We start from the raw sequence: 25,301 nt of genomic DNA on the forward strand, positions 1-25,301 counted from the left end.
CTAACCCAAGACTTAGAATTCAAGCTTAGCATTTGCACCTAAATCCAAGTTAGTTGAAGTTGATATGTTTTGTTTATAACAGGCCTCCATGAGTCAACTAATTTCATGGTTAGCCTTGTAACCAAATGGACAGTGTCATCAAAAGATCACATTTATTGGAATGATCCGGGCCCCTCTAAGGGAATTTTTCTAAGGCCTACTGTAGCACAGTTTTTGTTTTTTGTTTCTTTTTACTTTGATGATTTTAAAAAATAATTTCAACTTTAATTTTAGATTCAAAGGGTACACGTGCAGGTTTTTTACCTAGGTATATTGCTTGATGCTAAGGTTTGGGGTATGCATGATCCCGTCACCCAGGTACTGAGCATGGTACCCAAGAGTTTTTTGGCCCTTGCCCTCCCTCTTTCCCTCATCCAGTAGTCTACAGTGTCTATTGTTGCCATCTTTTTGTCCATAAGTACCCATTGTTTAGCTCCCACTTATAAGTAAGAACATGCAGTATTTGGTTTTCTGTTCCTGTGTTAATTCACATAGTATAATGGCCTCCAGCTGCAACAGTATTGCTACAAAGGACATTATTTCATTATTTTTATGGCTGCATAGTATTTCATGATATATATGTACCACATTCTCTTTATCCAGTCCACCATTAATGGGTCTCTAGGTTGGTTTTATTTATATTAGTGCATTTTCATACTGCTATGAAGAAATACCCTAGACAGGGTAATTTATAAAGAAAAAGAGGTTTAATGGACTCACAGTTCCACATGAATGGGGAGGCCTCACAATCATGGCAGAAGGTGAAGGAGAAGCAAATGCCTGTCCTAGATGGCAGCAGGCAAGAGAGTGTGTGTGGGAACTGCCCTTTATAAAACCATCAGATCTCTTGAGACTTATTTACTATCACAAAGAACAGCACATGAGAAACCCACCCCCATGATTTAGTTACCTCCTAATGGGTCCCTTCCATGACATGTGGGGATTATGGGAGCTACAATACAAGATGAGATTTGGGTGGGGATGCAGCAAAACCACATCACCATGTCTTTGCTATTGTGAATACTGCTGCAGTAAATATATGAGTGCATATGTCTTTTTGGCAGAACAATTTATTTTCTTTTGGAAGTATACCCAGTAATGGGATTGTTGGGTCAAATGGTAGTTCTATTTTAAGTTCTTTGAGAAGTCTTCAAACTGCTTTCCACAGTGGCTGAACTAATTTGTATTCTCACCAACAGTGTACAAGCATTCCCTTTTCTCTGCAGTCTTGCCAGCATCTGTTGTCTTTTGACTTTTTAATAATAGCCATTCTGACTGGTGTCAGATGATAACTCATGGGAGTTTTGATTTACATTTCTTGGATGATTAGTGATGTTGAGCATTTCTTCATATGTTTATTGGCTGCTTGTGTGTCTTCTTTTGAAAAGTGTCTGTTCACGTATTTTGCCCGTTTTTTAGTGGGGTTGTTTTGTTTTTCTTGTTCAATTGTTTAAGTTCCTTATAGATTCTGGATATTAGACCTTTGTCAGATGTACTGTTTGCAAATATTTTCCCCCATGTTGTAGTTTGTCTCTTTACTCTGTTGATAATTTATTTTGCTGTCCAGAAACTCTTTAGTTTAATTAGGTCCCACTTGTCAGTTTTTGTTTTTGCTGCAATTGCTTTTGAAGGCCTAGTAATAATTTTTTTTTGCCAAGGCTAATGTCCACAATGGTGCTTCCTAGGTTTTCTTCTAGTATTCTTATAGTTTGAGGTCTTACATTTAAATCTTTAATCAATCTTGAGTTGGTTTTTATAAATGGTAAAAGGTAGGGGTATGTTTCATTCTTCTGTATATTGGCTAGGCAGTTACCCCAGCACCATTTATTGAATAGGGAGTCCTTTCCCCATTGCTTATTTTTGTTGATTTTGTCAGAGATCAGATGGGTTTAGGTGTGCAGCTTTATTTCTAGGTTATCTATTCTGTTCCATTGGTCTTCATGTCTATTTTTGTAACAGTACCATGCTGTTTTGGTAACTGTAGCCTTATAATATAGTTTGAAGTCAGTGAATATGATGCCTCTGGCTTTGTTCCTTTTGCTTAGGATTGCATTGGCTATTTGGGCTCTTTTTTTATTCCATATGAATTTTAGAATAGTTTTTTCTAGTTCTGTGAAAAATGACAATGGTAGCTTGATAGGAATGGCACTGCATCTGTAGATTGCTTTGGGCAGTATGGCCATTTTAACGATATTCATTCTTCCAATCCATGTTTTTCCATTTTTGTGTGTGTGTCATCTATGATTTCTTTCAGCAGTGTTTTGTAGTTGTCCTTGTAGATACCTTTCACCTCTCTAGTTGGATGTATTCCTAGGTATTTTGTTTTTTGTGTGGCTGTTGTAAATGTGATTGTGTTCTTGATTTGGCTCTCTTCCTGAACATTATTGGTGTACGGAAGTGCTACTGATTTATGTACATCAATTTTGTAGCCTGAAACTCTACTGAAGCCACTTATCAGTCCCAGGAGCCTTTGAGATGTTCTAGGTATAGAATTGTATCAGTGAAGAGAGATAGTTTTCCTAATTGGATGCCTTTTATTTCTTTCTCTTTCCTGATTGCTTGGCATGGACTTCCAGTACTATCTTGAATAAGAGTGTGTTATGTTGATATTTTAAGAAGAAAGCCAAATAGTTGAAGTAGCCTATGGTTTTGTCAGTTTATGTGGAAATTCAAAATACATGTACTTTTATTTATTTGAGAGGAAATATGGCTTAGTGTCTTCAACATGGACTTGAAAAATATACAAAATGGGCAGTCTTTAAATGGTGCTGGGAAACTGGGTATCTTCAAGCAGAAGAATGAAATTGGACCCCCTATCTCACACCATATACAAAAACAAATGAAAAATAGATTAAAGGCTTAAATGTGTGAATTTACACTTTACACTTCTAGAAGAAAACATAGGGGGAAATCTGTATAACATTGGTCTAGGCAATGATTTTTATGGAAATGACCCCAAAAGCACAAGCAATAAAAGCGAAAAAAGACAAATGAGATTACATCAAACTAAGAAGCTTCTGCACAAGAAAGGAAATAATTAACAGAATGAAGAGACAACACACAGAGTGGTAAAAATTATTTATAAACCACACATTTGATAAGATGTTAATAGCCAACATATATAAAGAATTGAAACAACACGATAGAAAGAAAACCTGATTTTAAAATGGCCAAAGAACTTAAATAGACATTTGTCAAAGACATACAAATAGCCAACAGGTTTCTGCAAAAAGTGGTCAATATTACTATTCATGAGAGAAATGCAAATTAAAATCACAGTCAGCTATTACCTGCTACTTGTTAGAATGGCTATTAGCAAAAAGATGAAAGATAAGTATTGATGAGGATATAAAGAAAAGGTAACCCTTGTACTTTGCTGGTGGAAATGTAAATTAGTACAGCCATACAACAATATGGAGTTTCCTCCAAAAACTAGAAATATAATTACCATATGACCTAACAATCCTACTTCAGGTATCTATTCAAAAGAATTGAAATTAGTATGTTGAAGAGATATCTGCACTCTCATGTTAATTTCAGCAGCGGTCCCCTACCATTTTGGCACCAGGGACCTGTTTCATGGAAGACAGTTTTTCTACGGACTGGGGTAGGGGGATGGTTTCAGGATGATTCAAGCACATTATTTATTGTGCACTTTATTATTATTACATTGTAATAAATAATGAAATAATTATACAATTCACCATAATGTAGAATCAGTGGGAGACCTGAGCTTGTTTTCCTGCAACTAGACGGTTCCATCTGGGGGTGATGGGAGACAGTGACAAATCACTGGGCATTAGATTTTCACAAGGAGCACACAACCTAGATCACATGTGCAGTTCACAATAGGGTTCACGCTCCCGTGAGAATCTAATGCCACTACTGATCTGACAGGAGGTGGAGCTCAGGCGGTAATGTTCACTGTGTGGCCTGGTTCCTAACAGGCCATGGATGAGCACCAGTCCGTGGCGTGGGGGTTGAAGACCCCTGCATTACAGTATTCACAATAGCTGAGATATGGAATCAACGGAAGTGTCCATCAACAGATGAATGAATAAAATATGGTGTGTGTATATATATATATATACACACACACACACATATGTATATATATACACACACAATAGAATACTATTCAGTCTTGAAAAAGAAGGAAATAATGTCATTTGCAACAACATGGATAAACTTGGAGGACCTTTTGCTAAGTGAAATAAGCCAGGCACAGAAAGAGAATGTAGGATCTACATGATCTCACTTACATGTGGGAATCTTAGAAAGTGGAACTTAGAAAGTGGAACTTAGGGAAGTAGAGAGTAGAAAGGTGATAACCACAGGCTTGGCGGGTAGCTGTGGGAGAGGACTGGGGCAGATGTTGACCAAAGGGTACAGAATTTCAGTTAGATAGGAGGACTGACTTTTCCATGTCAGTTGCACAGCACGGTGACTATAGTTAATAATAATGTAGTATCTATTTCAAAATTACTAAAAGAATAGATTCTCAATGTTTTCACTGTAAAAAAATGATAAGTATGGAAGGTGATGGATATGTTAGTTTGATATGATCACTTGACAATGTATACATAGTCATTCTGAAATCATTCCACAATGTATGCATATATCAAAGCATCCTGTTGTATCCCATAAATATATACAATTCTTGTCAATTAAAAATTAAAACTGAAGAAATAGATGGAGCTAATAACTGATGCTGTATCAAAACTTTTTTTTTGGCCAAGCATAGTGGCTCATGCCTGTAATCCTAGCACTTTGGGAGGCCGAGACGGGTGGATCACCTGAGGTCAGGAGTTCAAGACCAGCCTGGCCAACATGGTGAAACCCCGTCTCTATTAAAATACAAAAATTAGCTGGGCATGATGGTGGGTGCCTGTAATCCCAGCTACTCGGGAGGCTGATTTGGGAGAATCACTTGAATCCGGGAGACAGTGGTTGCAGTGAGCTGAGATCGCACCACTGTACTCCAGCCTGGGCGGCTAAGTAAGACTCCGTCTCAAGAACAAAACAAAAACAAACAAAAAAACTTTTTTATCCCCAAATATATTTTGGCTTAGTTTTGTTATTTGACAATCTTATGAGATTGTTTTCTTTCGTGAGCCGTAAGTACTTACATTGATATTCAAAAATGGTAGTATAGAGGCTTTCGGAATTATCAACTGCACTGAAATGTAGAGGGGAAATGCTGTGTTCTTTATTTTTGACAGTGGCTCTGTGGTCCTTACAAGTTGCTACCCACTCTCACTGAGCAATATTGTAGTTGTTTCTGATTTGAACGCTTTTCTTTTCTTTCTTTCTTTCTTTTTCTTTTCTTTTTTTTTTGAGATGGAGTTTCACTCTTGTCGCCTAGGCTGGAGTGCAATGGCGTGATCTTGGCACACCGCAACCTCTGCCTCCCGAATTCAAGTGATTCTCCTGCCTCAGCCTCCCAAATAGCGACCATGCCTGGCCAGTTTTGTATTTTTAGTAGAAATGGGGTTTCTGCATGTTGGTCAGGCTGGTCTCGAGCTCCTGACCTCAGATGATCTGCCCTCCTCGGCCTCCCAAAGTGCTAGGATTACAGGCGTGAGCCACCGCGCCCGGCAGTTTGAACTGTTTTCATAATGAAAAGTCTGTTTAAGATGTAGCTGCTTCCTGGGGCTGGTTTCAGTCCCCGCTTTTGGATCACTCATTCCCTGGCATGCAGGGATTGTTGGAGCCACATGGGCCATGCCAGTCACTCTGCCCTAGTGAATTCGAAGTGGTGACCAGGGGCCCTTCTCAGCTTTCTCAGCTGGGTCAGGGTCTCTAGGCCTTTCTGGCTGCCCCACCCCATATTGCCAGAACTTAAACCCTATGGCTTCCCTGCCACATGCTCCATTCAGACCTTTGCCTTTTGTAAGGGGAGGCTTCATAGCAAGTCCCTATCCCCAGGCCATGTGGAAACTGCTAAGTGCTAGGAACCTTCCCATCCTGGGAAAGAAGATCTACTCAGGAAAAATAGCTGCTGACTTGCTGTGGCTCTGCTAACTTCCCAGAGGTGCTGGGGGCAGACTTTGGGGCAGTCTTCTCTGTGTGCCAAGACTGATCTGTGTGCAAACCAGCACCCCTGCCCACAGTTTACCCTCGGCCGTCTCTCTGGCCTCACTGTCTCAGACCTAGCCCAGCCAAGGGAGATCAGGCCCATAGCTTTTTACCTGCCCTTTCTGTTGCCTTGTCACCCTTCTTCCCACAGTCTACTTGATGCAATATGGGGACAGCCTTGAGCTTTTCCAACCTGTCACTTCCTGACTTCCTCCTTTAGGGGAGGAACCTGCAACTTAGCATCACAGGAGTGAAGGTCAAGATCTGGGACTTAAAGAGTTGGTTCATGATATGCAAAGAAAGGTAACAGAATCTATAGATTCTGCCATTTCAAGTCTGTTGTCTTGCCACAAAGTTCTGCTTTGGGTGTTGGAATATAAATATTAATGACTTTGTTTTTACGTTCCTTATCTTCCACTCTACCCCAGTGGTAGGTGGGTCTGACTAGGAAAACCATCCCATCCACAGATAACAATGCAAAAAAGCATATCACCATGTTTTGTTTAATAATATAAAGTCATTACCATTGATTAAGTAGTTTAAATCCATCCCTCCTTCCACACATCCATCCCATAGGTTTTTATCATCTCCCATTTACAAGTAATGAAGTTGAAACTTGGTGAGTTGATGTAATTTCACAAACAATTGTACAAGAACTATTGTAGGAATAATGCTTTATTTTTCCCTAATGTATAATGAAAGGAAGTTCTTTTAAATTCTAGCAGGATAGGTTTTGATGGGGGTTAAGGCAAATTTTCCAGTCTTATTTCCTGGACTTCTCTTGGACTGCCCCTGCCCCCTCTATTTATTTAGTGGCTCATTTGGTGTCACTGCTTGTATTTGCAAACACAAGGACACCTGGGGAATTCTTGGTGGCTCCACTGTATGTTTTAAAATTCCACTGTAATGTCACTGGGAAGATTTGGCAGTAAAATTACTGACAATTCAGAAACAAAAAAACTTTATGAGCATAATGTAAGTGGCAAAAGGTTGCAATAAATGTTTTAAAATGTAGATGTCTGCCATAAACTTTAGTTAACAAGAATGTCGTTTAGACCTGACCTGTTGAGTTTTCTGGTTTACAATCCCCATGGTAGGATCAAGTAGCTATGAAAAGCAAATCAAAAGACTCAGGTTCAGTCCTGGCTTAGCCACTTGGCATGACTTAGTGACTTCTAGAGGCTCATTTTCTTATTCTGGACAATGATGCTAATGGCACATGCTTCTGGGGCTTGTTGGAGGGGCTAAATGAGATGGCCTAAAGCACACAGAGCTTTGTACTGACACATAGGTAGGCTCAGAGTCATTTTTCTTTTGCTGGCTGAAATAAATTTTTTACAATTTAATTTCTGAGAGAAATTGTGTAGAGTATTGGAGTACACTAGAATCTTTTTAAATGAATGAACATTTTGCAATATCTAGGAATTGTTGCTGCTCAATATTTTACTGTGTGATGATAGCAGATTGACCTGAATCTGTATTGTCACCAGAACACAACCTCGAAAGGCACAAAAAAAAAAGTAAAGCCAGCTAGTCGTGGTGGCTCACTCCTGTAATCCCAGCTCTTTGAGAGGCCAAGGCAGGTGGATCACTTGAGGAGTCCGAGACCAGCCTGGCCAACATGGTGAAACCCTGTCTCTACTAAAAATACAAAAAATTAGCCAAGCATGGTGGTGGGCACCTGTAATCCCAGCTACTTGGGAGGCTGAGGCAGGAGAATTGCTTGAACCCGGGAGGTGGAGGTTACAGTGAGCCGAGATGGCGCCATTGCACGTCAGCCTGCGTGACAGAGCAGGATTCTGTCTCAAAAAACAAACAACCGAAAAAAGTAAAGCCTTTCTGCCTCCCAAGAAAAATATTGGAAAAAAAAAAAAATCCAAACCTGTTTCTAAGTCTAACTTGATTTTTGTTTATCAAGGTTTTATTTTAGTTGGATAATACACAAACCACCTTTGCATTAAAAGAAAACTTTTTTTTGTTTGTTTTTGTTTTTTTTGAGGCGGAGTCTTGCTCTGATGCCCAGGCTGGAGTGCAGTGGCGTGATTTTGGCTCACTGCAACCTCTGCCTCCCAGGTTCAAGCGATTCTCCTGCCTCAGCCTCCTGAGTAGCTGGGATTATAGGCACTCGCCAGCACTCCTGGCTAATTTTTTGTATTTTTAGTAGAGACAGGGTTTTGCCATGTTGAGCAGGCTGGTCTCGAACTCTTGACCTCAGGTGATCCGCCCACCTCAGCCTCCCAAAGTGCTGGGATTACAGGCGTGAGCCACCACACCCGGCCAAAAGAAAACCTTTTTTCCAGTACATTTCCTTATAAGAATGGCAATGAAACAGGCTACTGGTATCAATTACTGATTACCTCTGTATTACCCCAAGCCAGTGGGATAAGTATTTATGCTCTAATTAAAGGAACCGATATGAGATACCTTTTGCTCTAATGACATTATCATTGTTTTCTGTTGAATAACTTTTCCATTGAATGGATGTATATTAAATCTTAATCAAAAGAAAACACTGTAAAAACCTATTAAGAAGTAGAAGAGAAGCTTGGAGAGTCTTAGCTATTAAAAAAAAAAAGATGTAAGAGTTGAAATGGAATCCTCTCTGCTGTAGGGCAGGGATAAATCATGCAATCAGTAAGGCAGCAGGGAGGGTGGAGCGAGGCCACCCAGAACTCTCTCAGTGGCTTGAGTTACCCCTGGTCAAGTGTGCTGAGCATGGAGCATCTGATGGGGGAGATGGGAGCTTTTCAGCCACCTCTGCTTTCAGTCTCCCCACAGTAGATTTATTGTGTTGTCTGAGTGCTGTGGCTTTCCCCAACATACAGCACATCTATATTCAAATGTTAATAAAAATAATACATTTCTTTCATGTAGCAAACATTTATTATCTTTTTCTATAGAACCATGGGCTGGAAGGCATAGGGAGGATTTGCGGGGAAGGTAATGGGTAGGAACACTTAAAATTGTGTAAGTCATTACGGCCTTAATGACAGAGCTGCCAGTGACCACTCCTGCCTCCACTCTCCCAGCACAGGCCCACCTGGGCACATCTCCCTAGCAGGACCCTGGGAACTGAAAGGTAGCCGGTTTCCATTCTAATCCCAGCCCCATCCCTCACTGACTCATCAACCATCACTTGTTTAAACATCAGATTCCTTAGTCCTTAGTAGGAAATCCAAGTCAGTTCATGCCTACACTGTTTGAAGTAAAGCTCCTGCTTTTTTTGTTTGTTTTCAGCCTCATTTCTGTTCAATTTATTTTAGGCTATTTAATCTTTAAAACATATTGGTACAGATAGTGTCAGACCTGAGTGTACTTAACTGTCTCATTTACTCACTTCCTGTATAATTCTGGGCAAACTATGTGACATCTCTCAGCCTCAGTTTTTCCATCTGTAAAGTGAGCATAATCTTGGAATCTGATTAAGGAGAGGACCAACCACACACCTGCCTTACAACATCACCGATATAATGGATATATGCTCCCATTTAACTCAGATTTTTTAAATGAAGGATCATATAACTGTCAAATGTAAATGGATTCTGCTTTGGCCAAGGAAGTTGGTCTTATCTGCTGAAAGGTTAATACTCCTTGTCGAGCTTGTGTAATGACTGAGGAATTCTTTTTCAGTGAGCATAATGTCATTGCTCAAGGCCCAACAAGGCAACGCCACCAACCTGTAGACTAGTTGGCTTTGGTCGGTGAGTAGTGACAATTCTGAAACCAGATCGCGCACAGGGTGTTGCTGGGTCTGGGCAATGTGATTTTATCCATGTACGTGCTTTACCTCTCTCCTTAGTATGTTGGAAAAATTATAAGTGTCAGAAAATAAACACAACTACAATTTGTCAATTTACAATTTACAAAATAATTTTTACAGTATCAGAAAAATTCCTAATTGAGATAATTCAAGAAAAGTGAATTGCTAAATTCCAAGAAATGGTATTCACCTTTTATTAATAGAAATTTGATTTTTCACTAGCCCTACTAAGTAAATGCTGAACAGATATTTAACAAATGTTGGCACAAGGAAGTATCAAATTATTAACCTGCCCTCAATGGCCACATGGCTCCGTGCAGTCTTGCCAGGACCTCTACCAGAGGTTTTCTAACATTTTCCAATTATGATCTACTTCCTGCTCCCATGTCAGATCCCAGGGGTTTCTTCAGTTTACGTTTGTTTATGCCAGCTCTCCACCTTGACTGCATTTCTCCCCTTTTCTCATCCACCTATCAGAATCCACATTTTCCTGGATGCCTTTCATGATGTTAACCTCCTCCCCCCAAACTGCATTGACATTTTGTTCTATTTATATCTGTCTTATAATTATTACTGTCTGAATTGACTACCTTTGTTCAGTTCAGTAGACCATTACTTAGTACCTCTGTGTTCTGGAAATTATTCTAGGTGCTGGTATTACTGAAACATGAGGGGTTTAATCTAGGTCCTGCTACTCACCACACAGAAAGCCAATCTCTGAGACAAGGATTATTGCCAAGGAAGAAGGCTTTAATCAGGTGCTGCAGCCGAGGAGATGGGAGCTCAGTCTCAAATCCATTTCCCTGACCAACTAAAACTAGGGGCTAACATAGCAGGGAAGAAATGTAACAGGTATAAGAAAGCCGGAACTAGGGAGGGGAAAGGAAGCAATCAGGATGAATGAAGGGTCTGGCCTGTCATGTCTGGATGCAGTGATCTGGTGAATTTCCATTCTTTTGATTTTGTTTTTTTTTGTTTGTTTGTTTGTTTTTGAGAAGCCTAAAGGTTGTTTCCTGAGGAAAGAACTCAGATAAAACAAATATAAGTCTCAAGCTTTAAGACCAGAAGGATCAATTTCTATGTTTACCCAAAAAAAAAAAACTATCTATGGGACTATTGGGTCAGTTTCACTGGGAATATGAAAATATACATTCTGTCCTCTCGAAGAACTCATAACATAGGTTAGCAAAGACAGATATTTGTGTTGCTGACTAAAAAATATCGAGTGTACAGAAAAAGAGCTTTGTTGGGCTAGGAGGAAGCACTCTTCATTTTGTCAGGGGCTGTAGATGCAGAGAATGAGGACTCAGAAGACTTTTCATTAAGGAGCTGGTGTTTGGGCTGGGGAGCCTGGTGGACAAGAGTAATTTCACCTGGTGAAGGCAGGGACAAGGGCATTCCAGGTTAGAGACAAAGAAATGTACAAAGGAAGAGATGCACCTGGGGAGAGGGTCCAAGACCTAATGGCCTGGCCTCTGAGGCCAGGTTGAGGGCTTCCACTTGAACATCGGCCAGTGCTCAATAGAGTGGGGATCACAGGTATCAGAGCTTTCAAACCTGCACATCCCTGAGCTAAGTCCCATGGCATCAGAGACACTGGCGATGGGGCTGTGGAGCCTGAATTGGTATTTATCTCCCTGTGTGCTCGTGCTCTAAGCAGGCATAGGCAGGACAGGGGGATGGCTTGATCAGACTTCCATTCTGGGGATGGAACTCCGGCAATTGCGTGGAGAATGGATGGAGGGAGAGGCCATGCCGTAGCAGCCTACATGAGATGTGACTGTGGCAGAGAGGATGATGGGTGGAATCATTCCAGAGGTAGAAGTGACAGGATTTAGGGTGAGATTGAGGTGAAGGCTCAGGGGAAGGAGGATCATGAAGGTGCCTGAGATTTGCAGCTTCAGTACTTGGTGGTGATCTAAACTGAAATATCCCAGGAGCAGGAAGATGCTTGTGATTTCAGACCTTCGTGTCCTCACGCCATATTAAATCAATTACTCTTTCTTGTGGTGCAGATTGTGCCACTACACCTATCACAGCAGCTTGTATGTAGCAGACATGTTACCATCTGTGAAATGAAAATATTCAACTTGTGACTGGAAATGTGGGCCTGGAACTCAGAGAAGTGGGCAGAAATGGAGACAGATTTGAGAATAAACTGTATTGCAGTGAAAGTTGAAACCCTAGTAACAGATAAGATCACCAAGGAAAGAGGCAAAGAGAGAAAAGAGAGCCTGGGGAAAGCTTGCATTTTTAGAAGATTTGAGGATGATAAGGACACAGAAAAGAGAGTTTTAAGTCAACACTCAAGTTCAGCTGAACAGATTGGGGTTGAGAAAAAACGCTGGAGTAGAGATGTAGTGGTCATTGGTCTACCTTCAAAGAGAAGTTCAATGGCACTGGATGGGCCAGGTTATAATATCATATGGAGTGGCTTGATGGTGAACACTGACCCCTACTTTTCTAATTTTAACACTAAAAATATACAGCGATTAGGCAGAAAGGTTACAATTACCATTTTTCTTCCTTTTTAAAGAATGGAAGAGATTTGAGTATTTGGAAGCATTTATGATTATATATTGATAGCAAAAATGAGTATATTGTCTCAGCATTTCTCATTGCAGACTTGTTTCTGTGCCATCTCCCAGGGCTGAATGTGGATGGAATATTGTTGAAGGGCCTCCAAAAGTAAATATTGTGACCCTACTCCAGGATGGTACAAAAAACAGCTGATTATCTAGATAATGAAGAACGGGGCTCTGCCTCCTGTGGCCTGGAAACACTATGGTGTTTTCCTAACATTTTTATGTCCACAACCCACAGAACATGTAAAAGATTCCGACCTAGTACACCTCTCATCCATACTTGTGAAAAATACTTTACTAGTTGCAATACATTTTGATCTTCATTTTTCTATTCTTCCTATGATATTCTGTTCTATTTCATTAAGAGGGAAAAGAAACCCTGGTCAGGATCCATGTGAATGGATTTGCTGATGTGCAGTTTGACCAGCCCTGTTCTGTAGCAGTGATGAACTGTCACCGACACGTACATATTACCTGTGAGGCCTAAGGCAGATTACTTCACCTCACTAGTCTCAGTTTCCTCATCTGTAAAATGGGGGTGATTTTATCTGCCCAGCATTTCAGGTTGAACATCAGATGAGACCGTTAATGAAAGAGTTTTCTCTCTGTAAAAATGCTACACAGGTGAAAGATTATATTATTGCCAAAACTTTAGTTCTTGGCAGAGTACCCAATAAGTTATTTTTCTTAACTATTTGCTGATGTCTCACATTGAGGCTTGAAATGCTCAGTTTCTATCTGTAGTCATCTTTGGGGTTGGTTTGTAAGATTTTTTTAAAGAAATGGGTTGGTTGATTTTTAAATAATGGTCCTGATGAGAGTCAGCACATGACAGTCATCGTGTGTTTAATGTTTTCTTGTTAGTGGGGCTCTTACCTTTACAAAGTTGATCAGCAGAAATTAAACAAGCATCATTTAGAAAGGACATCAGTTCCCTTCATGTTTAAGTATTATTATTATAATAGAGTTACTGGCAGAGTTGTTTTTTGTTGTTGTTGTTTGTTTGTTTGTTTGTATTTTAGCACCCATCCTAGTGAGTCCTGGAGAGAGAAAACCTGTTTTGTCCCCAAGGCAACAAGAAAGCACTATCAAGTTAAGCCCCACAATCCTAGGAGGCTTTCAACAGTCCTTCACCTTGAATCCCTCTTGGCTAATTTACAAATAGATACATTTAAACTAGGTACCGTTACCGAATCAGTGTTAATTAATCCACATACATGCTTAGTTCTCCTGTGGGCACTAATGCTCACCACTCAAAATATACGCTTTAGATCTTGTGCTTGTATCTTTTGTTATGGTAAGTTATTTTCAAAGGCCATTACTTGCTTTTAGACTCTGCGTTGAGAGATAAGGAGATGGTTTGTGTTGGCAGAGAGTGAAGCTACTAGCCTCCCTTGGTCCCAGAAGCTGTCATTCCTGTGTACGTGTTTCGCTGGAGGGAACTGTCCCAGAATCAATATTTGCATAGGAAATTTTCCCCAACCAACTCTTATTCTGATCTGATAAAAGAAAAATTGAACTCAAAAATCTAAATAACTCCTTCCTCCTTTTCCCACCACATGAGCCACACCACTGGAAGGCATAAAGAGAGAAATTGTGTTTTTATTTATTTTTTGACATTAATGTATGCATTAAAGGGTCAACAGAGTTCTCCCTTTTAGGGGACCATGTATATTTTATGCATGCAACTTCATAGGATAATCATAAATCCTTGTCTAGGATAAATACGCTTTTGCTCCCAAGATGCATTCTTGGAATTATAATTTTTCATATTTCCAAGAAAATAATGTTATTTACGCTGTCTTCTCTTTGTCATTAGGGAGTTAAGGTTGAGTCCAGCAGGACTTTGAGAGTTTGTCCATTATGCAGATTTAGCTTGCAGAGTTAGCTTTGCCAAGTCCCTTAACTTGCTTGTGTTTCTAATTCTCACCCGTTAGTTTTGGCGTAATGCTCGGCAACCAATTTTGAGGTCTTTAAAGATGTGACAATAAATGTAGCATTGTTGTTGGGGATAAGCTAGAAATAAATACAGGACTGACACTTTATCCTAGGTTTGCTTTTATGTTCATCTATTCCTCCTTTAGTTCTATTTCTATGTATTAAGAATTATTCCTAAAGCTTAAAAAGTAGTGTGAGGCCAGATGAGGTGGCTCACACCTGTAATTTCAGCATTTTGGGAGGCCAAGACGGGAGGATCACTTGAGCCCAAGAAGTCCAGGATGCAGTGAGGCATGATCGTGCAACTGTACTCCAGCCTGGGTGACAGAGGGAGACCCTGCCTCAAGAAAAATGTGTTAACTCTCAATCTGAAATTATTATTTAGTGTCCTGCATGTTCTATGTTCTAGTATAATAAGATAAGAAAAAGAAATGCCTATACCCTAGACCATTGTTGTTTTAAAACCAAAAACATGAATTCAGTAGGCTAAAATATTCTGAAATTTAATTTTCTTCATTTTCATTGAAATTAGCACTTTAAAGAGCAAAAATTCAAATAAAGCACAAATGAAGTGCCAAAGTGTGGTTGCTTTTTATGTGATGTTATTTCGCATTAGTATATGATCAGCTTGCCCTCCAAGAAAATTACTCTGCATTCCAGGATGAGGAAAGGCTTCTTCTGTTATTTCAATTGGTTAAGTGGAGTTCCTTACTTCTATAGCCGATTGCATTTTTAAGTGGAATTTAGGATGTTATTCTATGTTTTATTTTTCCCTTTATAGTCTTGCCTCTAGTTTTTCAGAGAAAACACTAATGTTTTCCTTTGTTCTTAAGTTTCCTCCTAGCTGGGCAACAGTAGCAACAGGGAACCCCCTTTGAACAGACATGAATGGAACTTTTCTCTGAAAAATAGAAGAAAAGCTTCTACCCTCTTCACCTCTTCCTACCTTGCCTTTAGATGCTCAGCTGGTTAGAGTTATCCTAGTTATCCAAAGAGTGAACAGAAGAATTTCTCTGTTTTCTTCTTTCATAAATAGTTACAAAAGAAGTAGCTTATTATATAAGTAGGCATAGTGAAGCAGTGCCGTTTTGATCACTTGGGGATACATTGTTCATGCCAGTTAGCATTTGCAGAGCCCTACTGTATGCACAGCATTATAGGTAGGTTCCATGGTGGGCACCACACAGCAGGCATGAATGGCATACAAAAGCAAAAAGTACATGAAATGATATTTTAAAAAATACAGAGCAGAGAGCACAATATTTAAAAGTACACAGGCCGAGCGTGGTGGCTCACACCTGTAATCTCAGCACTTTGGGAGGCCAAGGCGGGCAAATCACTTGAGGTCAGGAGTTTGAGACCAGCCTGGCCAATAAAACCCTGTCTCTATTAAAAATACAAAAATTAGCTGGGCATGGTAGTGCACGCCTGTAATCCCAGCTACTCGGGAGGCTAAGTGAGGCAGGAGAATCGCTTGCACCTGGGAGGTGGAGGTTGCAGTGAGCCAAGATTGTGCCACGGCACTCCAGCCTGGGCAAAAAGAGTGAAGACTTCATCTCAAAAAAAAAAAAAAAAGTACACAGAATAATGCAAACTGAGTCAATAAGTACAGTGGGTGACCTCACTGTCAGCTAGGTTGGTATGCTTTGGCCTACTTTTGATGAAGAGGGCAAAAAGGATAATTGGCATGATGGATACAAGGAATAACTAGGAGTCATCCTTGATTGCTTCTCCTTCATCTCCTCTTTTTTCTTTCTCCATATTCAATTCATTGGCAAGTTGTGTCCATTTTGTCTAAAAAAATACAGCTCCAGTGTTCCATGTTTCTCCTGCTCATTGCCACTTCCCTGATCTGAGTCATTGTCATCTTCAGGCAACGTTAAAGCAACAGTCACCTAACTGGTCTCCCTGCTTCTGCTCTTGTTTCTCTCAAGTCTGTTCTCCACAAAGAAGCAAAAAAGAACTTTTGAAAATATACATCAAATCATGCACTTCCCAATTTAAAATTCTTTCATGGTTCCCCATGTTCTTAGGCTTAGATCTGAAATTATCGTGGTCTCTACTCTCTCCAGGCTTGTTGAATGTCACATCTCCTGCTATGGACATAATAGCTGCTCCGTAAATATTTGTTAAAACAGAAGAACAAGTTATCTAAAGAGAAAAGTAATCCAGTCATTATGTGTGGATCCAAGTTATGTAAAATACATTTTGGTGTTGAATGTCAGTGTGAAATTGGACATTTGGAGGAAGCTAGAGAGTTCAGAGAAGCCCTTCAGTGATGAGCAGGAGAAGTTCAGATGCCATGAGATAAGCAATACATAAGCCAAAGTCTGGCACTTGTTGTTTTTATATTTTTTGAGACTGATTATTTTAGCATTGTTCCCAAGCTGGATTGGATTAGTGAGAGGCTGGAGTCAGGGGCTTTGTGTAAGAGGTTATTGTACCCATGAAGAAAGGGTGATAAGGGCTTGGATAGGGTGATGCTGGGAAGGGAGAGATGGATTCAAGACTCCATGGTTTGGAATTTTGTGGTAACAATGCACTGAGCAACCCAGATATAAATACTGTGCTTCCTTTATTATATGACATTTAAACTGCCAGCCAGAAAGCCACATTAAAAATATATATATGGCTGTTCTCATATAAAATGAATAGAAGTCTTCATCTTATACCCCCAACTACCCTTTTGGTAAAGCACAATGCTGATATGATGATGCCTGGATGGGTTTAGGTGAAGAACAGAATTAAGATTGAATTTTCTCACTGCCATTGATTTAATACATGAGATAATATGCAAGAGAAGTACCCAGTGCTATTAGCTAACTTCACATTTGATTAACAAAAAATAATGCCAATGTTTACATTTTGTGAATCTATCTAACATTTTTCCTGCTAAATTGCAATCTGAAAGAAAATTATCTGAAGCATTTTTTGTATGATGATGCATTTGTTTAATGGTGTTCTTTTTTTTAAAGCAATTGAACAAGGTGAAGAAAACAATGACAAACGTGTACCTGTAACAGAAGCCGAAAGTGTTCCAGATTCTCAGGTATGATCAATTCTGTGACAGCCCCTCATCATACCCTTCTGTGTTGAGGGTGGTGAGACAGTGCAGGTGTTAAAAAATGATATAGGTTTTACCTTTTATGTTTTGTAAATAGCCATGTTATTGGGAATAAAGTGCTCAGTTTTGATATAAAGGTATTTCACATGAAGGGTCCTAAATTGGTAATTATATTTATAATTTGATTCATGGGAGAGGGTCAGATAGACACACTTTACTTCCCAGAGGAAGGGCAGACGTTCCCCTGAAGAAGGCAGTGGAGAATGGGCCAGCTGACAGCACCAGCCTGCTAGAGGTTCTGTGCTACCTCCCAGTAGCTAAATCATGGCATGAATACGCTTTAGGTAGCATACCTCCAAATACTATTGCACCATAAAAACTTTGGACACCCTAGTGCTGCCAGCTGTTAACTTTATATAACAGTGGAGCATTTTAAAATTCTGACTTAGCCTGGTTGACTCATCTCACTTCACCTTTAAGGTTAGAAATCTGTTGATTCTGGTCAGAAGAATCACATTAACTTTTTCAATAAAGATTGCATGGACGGTAATGTTTTAATAAAGTCACATTGTTTTGCTGTGGTAATATTAAACATGCAGCAGTCCTCAAGTTCATATTAAAATTATACTGCAGGCTTCCAAGCAAACCTGCGCAGGGATTCCCCAGCTCAGTGTATTTACCACTTTCTCCAAGATTTCTTAAATCCTTAAATTACTAGTGGGACAAGGGTTTCCAAATTTAAAATACTGTTTTTCTTTATTTGTTCTGAACTTATTCTATGGGTAAATGTCTGTTTGAATGCAATTTTATTTCTCAAAAGGATACACAGACCTTACTGTTCAGGATTTTGTGATTTTTATTCAGCAATTATTATATAACTGTATATCTATAGGACATACAGAGGGATGAAATCATGAAACCAGTAGACTGATAATTAGGTTAGGAACAGATTCTACTTAGGTTTGAAAGTTGAATTAAGTTCACTGGGCAGCATGGCATCATTATGAGTGAGCCTAAGCTGGTTAGGAAGGAAGGCAGTTGTCACCTCCTCTGGTGTGTCTAAGAAAGCTTGATCTGCTACCATAGTGGAAACACCAGTTTTATTGGTTTAATTCCGCAGGCCCATCTATATAAATTCTCTGGATGGAATAAGTAGTTCAAGTCATGCGAGGTGAGCTTAAAGAAAACTTAGAATTTTGCCATCAGATACATAGGCAGAATTAGAAATAAAATGTATGCTCATTGGTATGTACGTATGTGTGTAATTTATATGTACAATTTATTTGATTGATGTATATACATATAATGGCTTGAGCACCTATTTGCCAGGCTTCACAGTATTTCAAATTACTTCAGTCTTCATTCCAGAGCATATTTTAAGCAAGTTAAGTGGATTCTGATTCCTTCTTCCCCATACGTGATGAAATATGCTACCGTGGGGAATGTGCCTCTAGGCTGATGAAAACTTTGGGTCTATAAAGGGTTACGATGGTCACTAAGCCCAGAGAGACTTGGCCTTATTGTATACAGGCTTCCCATCTACCAGAGATCTCTCATATGTTGGCTGCTTTTTTCTTACTCTCACTAAAAATACCTTTTCTGCTTAAGAAACTCCCTGTTTTAATGCTGTCACATGTGGGTGAAGAGAGCATTTAGAGTTGGGTTTACATCCCAGCCCTTCTTCCTTAAGGGATGTTCCTTAGTGGCTGTAAACCTGGAAGATCCTGTCAGGCGCCTAAGTCTTTGTCCCCATGGTGTCCCCACTATGCTAGGCAGTACCTAGCATGCATGGTTTTCGTCTCTGCAAAATGGAGATGTGATAAGCTTGTCCTGAGGTTGAAATGAAGCAACATAAAACACTCCCGGCAATCCTGGCACATAGGAGAGTTTCAGTAAATATTGGGCAGCATAATGTAAAGACTAGGGGCGCTGCCTCTGGGGCCACACTGCCTGGATTCTTTTCCTGACTGGCACAGTAACCTTGGGTGAGTAATGGGCGCGGTGCTTCACGCCTGTAATCCCAGCACTTTGGGAGGCCAAGGTGGGTGGATTGTGAAGTCAGGAGTTTGAGACCAGCCTGGACAACATGGTGAAACCCTGTCTCTACTAAAAAAAAAAAAAAGAATGAGCTGGGCGTGGTAGCGGGTGCCTATAATCCCAGCTACTTGGGAGACTGAAGCAGGAGAATCGTTTGAACCCGGGAGGCAGAGGTTTCAGTGAGCCGAAATCCTGCCATTGCACTCCAGCCTGGGTGATAGGGCGAGACTCCATCTCAAAAAAGAAAACAAAACAAAAGACCTTTGGGCGAGTTAACTCTCTTGTGCTCCTACCCTCCTTTGCTGTAATAATACTGGGAGCAGTATTATTATATATAACACTTAGGCAGCACTTCATATATATTAGACACTCTAAGATTCTTTGTTTTTACTAATGTATTTAAACATCACAGCAAACCCTCCAGGATAGATAGTTTAATTACTACCACTTTATAGATGTGCCGGTAAGGGACAGGGCCAGGTCTGAAACCAGGGCAGTCTGGTTCTGATGTCCTTGCTTTAAACAGCATGCAAACTGCCTTTCTAACCTCTGTAAAATGGAAATAATTGTTAGATTGTTCTGAAGATTAAATGACTACATGTGAAGCAATTAGAACAGCGCCTGACACACAGTAAGCACCCAACAAAGTCAGCCCCTGTCAGTTATTGTCACTCTGACCATCTATCTCATTGCTTTTTGGTTGGAATATTTAAAGTATCTAACTGGGCCAAGTTGCAGCATTACTCTCTGCCAGATGGTATCTTTGCAGACACAAAATATTCTAGTCCCTTCACTCTATTATAGGATAAAAGGATTTAAGAATCTTTGTCAAAATGTACTGAAAATTTGCCTGGTTCTAGCTTTTAAGAATTCTAATGAGATCTTTAATTAGTTATTAATTGACTGATTGATTGATTGAGACGGGGTCTCACTCTGTCACCCAGGCTGGAGTGCAGTGGCACAATCATGGCTTGCTGCAGCCTCAACCTCCTGGGCTCAAGTGATCCCCCCACCTTAGCCTCTCGAGTAGCTGGGACAACAGGTGCACACCACCACATCCAGCTAATTTTTTGTACTTTTTGTAGAGACATGGTTTTGCTATGTTGCCTAGGCTGACCTCAAACTCCTGGGCTCAAGCAGTCTGCCCACCTCAGCCTCCCCAGGTACCGAGATTACAGGCGTGAGCCACCACACTTGGCCTTGAGTAATTTATAATGTGTTGAACTTTGGAAATTCTTGCTTTGATTCCATTAGCCATTGGCCACTGGATTCAGTGACTATTTTCATTGTCTCCTATCCTCCATTTGAATCAATCATTCTATTATTAAGTGATAATAATTATTATATAAATAAACTGCTAAATATTTGGTAACTAATTTATCAGTAGTCAGACTATAACTTTTAAAAATATGCATACTAAAGAAAGCTCTTATTTAATACTGTCAAAGAAAATCGATTATCCTGTTAAATCTTGTATGTTTGATATTATTCAAGTTTGCTTATTCTCTTTTTTAACTTTTTAATTTTTTTTTAACTTTGCTACCCTGCTTACCAGTGTGGTCAAGAATGTATACAAGTCTGAGCTATAATTTCTCTTAGGTCAAAACAAGAGAAAATATTGGCGGCCCCCCTACTTTAGTCTGAATGTTAAAGGAATCAAGTATGTGAAATGAATGAACCCCTTACTTTTTCAATTATATAAATTTATAATACTATATATTATATAAATTTATAATGCTATATTTTGATTTTAATCAGAAGGGATAATTTTCTAAATACAAAAGATTAAGAAAGTACTTGAGGGAAATAACAGCATAAATTTCATGTAAGTGTGGTTTCTGCCTTATTCCTAGCTCTCAGCATGCTCTGGCAAGATGAAGCATTACACAGTATTTCTATAGGATGGGTCTGTCCATCCTATACAAAGGTGATGTTTTAACACAAGGAATTCCACAAAGGAGTAGGGCCAGAGAAACTGAATGCCCATTGCCTTGCCTGGACAGTGAGGGGCTAGGAATTATGAAATGATTTCTAAAGCGCCCTGATGCCCCAGCATGGTGTTTGAGGCCCATACCAGTGACTCCCTAGGGATTCCTCACCTGTCTTGACTATCACACTTTCCATTAGGTACATTTCTCACTGTGGATGCTTCATAGTTCTTTTCCCAATTCTCAAGGGGGCATATTCTTCTATCCCTAGCAGGGAGAGCTTTTTCATAGTCTAACTTTTTTCTCTGAAGAAATTTGAGAAAATGAGTATTTGTTGCCCTAAAATTATTGTTATTTTTTGACTATGAACTGTCTTCTGAATTTTCCTGGAAAAAAATTCTTAATATTTTCTGTTTTCAAAATAAGGTGCATACAGTAGAATAATTTATCATCTAAGCTCATCAGTGTTTTATTCTGTCATTTATATTTCTGTTTAAAATAGCAAAAAAATTATATGAACTTCTAGGCTTAATTTTTAATAAAATTAAGATATTACATAATAATCAATAAGAATTTATCTGAACATCCTCAATTTGAACTGAATAGCATTCTGTTATTGCAAAAGTGCTTTCATGAAAGGTGGACTCTTTCTTTCTGGTTTCCCTGACCTTGATAAGCAATTTTTGCAGGATGTTTTACCTAGGTGTTTTAGAAAAAGTGGTTGTTAAAGTTAAGATAATGCAGAGAATGTTTTAATACAAAGAACTGTGCTTTTGTCCCAGTAAGATGCTCATTTATCATCCATGTGGCCTTTCCCACAGGAATCTTGTCCACACTTCATTCTAGCATTGAGGGGATGGACCCAACATTTTTATGACTCCATTTATAAAGGAAACAGGCTTTTCATTTACATTCATAACATTTCTCTCCTCAAAGGCTGAAAATCCTATGAATAACTTTAATTATACATTATGGAGACTTTTTTTCAAGACAGACCTTGAAATAAAGCTCCTAAATAACTCTTCTGACAGTTATACATTAATCTTTTATTTTTTTTCTGGCTTAGCAGTGTTAGGTAAATTGTTTATAATTAATTTTACACAGAGAAATTAAATAGACCAGGGATGTGAAAGTCTAGATCAAGGACTGTTAGTTATCTTGCTTCTCCTGCCATAACAAAGCTCCCACAATATATTAATAAATCATGGGTTTCTTGAATTAAATCGCTAAATCATGGAGCTCTGAAAGGGACCCTGAGGAACATCTAGTTCGGCATGATGCTTCCACATAGCACTGCCTTATAAATCATCTGGGATATGTGGGTTTAAAGTCTCCCAGTGAATGAAGAAGCATTCATAACCTCCTTGAAAGTCTTTTTTGATAGTTGTTATGTAAGGAATGCTATAGAATTGATTACCTTGTGAAAATGCATCTAGAAGTTATTTGGAAACCAGAAAATCAAAACAGCAATATTCTCTCTTTAATTATAAGATGTGGAACTAAAGAAATAAGTTAGTCTGAAGCCCATTTTAAAAAGTAAGAGCATTTTGCCTTTAAAATACATATTTGCTTCGTGGGCCCAAATATCTGGTTGTAATGAAAATGTTTCCTCCTGAAAGGAAAGTTCATTTTATTTACATATTTATTTATTATTATTTTTAGAGAGAAACAGAGTCTCACTCTGTTGCCCAGGCTGGAGTGCATTGGTGTAATCATAGCTCACTGCAGCCTCTAACTCCTGGGCTCAAGCAATCCTCCTGCTTTGGCCTCCCAAAACACAGGGATTATAAGCATGTGCCACTGCACTTGGCTGAGAGAAAAGTTTATATTTAGGATTCTAATAATATGTGAAAAATGTTTAGAGTTCCTTGAAAAATCATGTTCACACTGAAATCCAAAAAATAGCGAAGACCTCTTAAATTTCCTCTATTTAATCCTCAACCTTTTATTGATGATGCTGTAATCAGCTGATTAAAAAAAAAAAAAGAAACCAAAACACTGTACTTGGGACCTACAGATAGAAGGACAGACTGTCTCCAAATTGAGTCTGTGGGAGCTTAGCTGAGTTGCTTTGGAGCCAGTGCTAGTTTAAAGGAGGGAACAGGCTCCCCGTGGTGACGAGTTAGTTGCAGCTATCCAGTACTCTCATCTGTGTCCAACCACTGCCTGGGCCTCCATTCCCCACATGCTGTCTTTTGTATGGGAGGGCCATACTGCGGAACAGAGCAAGATCGGGGCTAAATCCATCACACCACTGATTAAACCACAGAACAGGTTTCCAGATTGGCATTTTGGAGGGTCATTAGCATCCTCCCTCCACCGCCACGACAGTATATTAAACACTATGCAGATGACATGGAAGGAGAGAGCAGAAATCCTCGCTGGTTGACGTACATGAATTTTCTAGATAATAGAAACGTATTTAAGTGTCAAAGCATTTAAGTAATATTTATTTGTAAGTAGAAATTGCCCCAGTTTCCCTGCCTTCATAGTTATTTTATAACACCATTGAAACTTTTTTACCCTTCTTAGTGTAGATTAAAAGAGCATCTTAATGATAGGCCCATATATTTACCATTGTCTCAGATTATGGACTGCATTAAAATCCTGACAAACAGAAATATGCTCTAAGGAGGATGGCTAGGAGCATAAAAGGATCTAAAAATAAAATCAAGTGGGCCTTTAGTAGTGCTTGGCAATCTTTATTCTACTTCCCTTGCCCAGTTTCCCCTTCTCTTAGGCCATGAGTTGACAAACCAATGTTTGTTTCTATAAATAAAATGTCATTGGAATGTAGCTGTGTTCATTCATTTACGTATTATCTCTTGCAGAATTGGGCAGTTGCAACAGAGACCCCATGACCTACAAAGCCTAGAATATTTATTGTCTGGCCCTTTACAAAATAGTTTGCCAGTGCTTGTAACCTAAGTGACTATTAACATACCTTGTTTTCTTATGCCTCCAGCAACATCTCCCCACAATTTCTTATTTTCAGATCATAACTCGCTTCTTATTTTTCTGGGAAATAGAAGCCTTCAGAAAGGAATTTCTGCATGTCCCTACCACCAAATATGCCAACGTACCTGCATATTTACCCTTGTATTTCACTGTCTCTCCTGTTTCACTGGATGAAATACTTAGATTCATACTTCTTCCTGAGAGTAGATCTTTATCTTCTCTTTCCTACTCAAGAACATTACTCTTGCAAATGCCCCCTTTTCCCTCCTGTGTCATCAAATTTTGCTGTCTACTGGAATTCTAATAAACATCCTGGAATAGCCCTCATGTTAAAGCAAATAAGCAAGCGAAACTCTCTTCAAGGACACTCTTTAGCTAGTGCCTCATTTCTTGTCACAAACCTCTTTGGAAGAATTGTGTCCTATTTACTGTTGAACTCATGTTAATAAAGCTTTTGTCTCTATCAGTTCAAACAGAAATTGCTCCACTCAAAGTTACCAATTACTTTTGTCAAATTCAGTGTCAGTTATTTTGAGCCCATCTTGTTTGACATTTCAGCAATGTTTGATAGAGTTTTTCACTCCTTCCTCCTTGAAGCAGCTTCACTACTCTCCAGATTCTCTTCTTGGAGCCACTCCTCCTCAGAGTCCTTTTCTGATTGATTACTCCTCGTCTTCGAATTACTCCTCATCGTCGAAACACTAGACTCAATTCCTGGATTTACACCATTCCATTGGTAAAACCAGAGGAATACCATCTGTATTCTGATGACTCTGGAATTCATATCTTCAGCCTGGACTTCCCCTGAACCTCCAGACTTCCAGCCCAGCAACTCCATTTGGATGTCAATAGCCATTTTCCTTCCCAGACCAACCCCTGCCTCCCCCATGACAACTCCATCCTTCCAGTTACTC

General features: G+C 39.4%; 1 protein-coding gene across 1 annotated transcript in view; it reads left to right on the top strand.

Annotated features, from left to right (window-relative positions):
• The window catches only part of RAPGEF5 (Rap guanine nucleotide exchange factor 5), a 239,561-nt gene that overhangs the window by 108,291 nt on the left and 105,969 nt on the right, over positions 1-25,301 (top strand). Inside the window, exon 8 of the mRNA XM_032759601.2 lies at positions 17,376-17,449. Within this exon, the coding sequence (XP_032615492.1) occupies positions 17,376-17,449 (74 nt within the window). The remainder of the gene's footprint in view (positions 1-17,375; positions 17,450-25,301) is intronic.

This window comes from Hylobates moloch, unplaced genomic scaffold (genome assembly GCF_009828535.3).
Source record: "Hylobates moloch isolate HMO894 unplaced genomic scaffold, HMol_V3 SCAFFOLD_1, whole genome shotgun sequence".
Lineage (NCBI taxonomy): Eukaryota > Metazoa > Chordata > Mammalia > Primates > Hylobatidae > Hylobates > Hylobates moloch.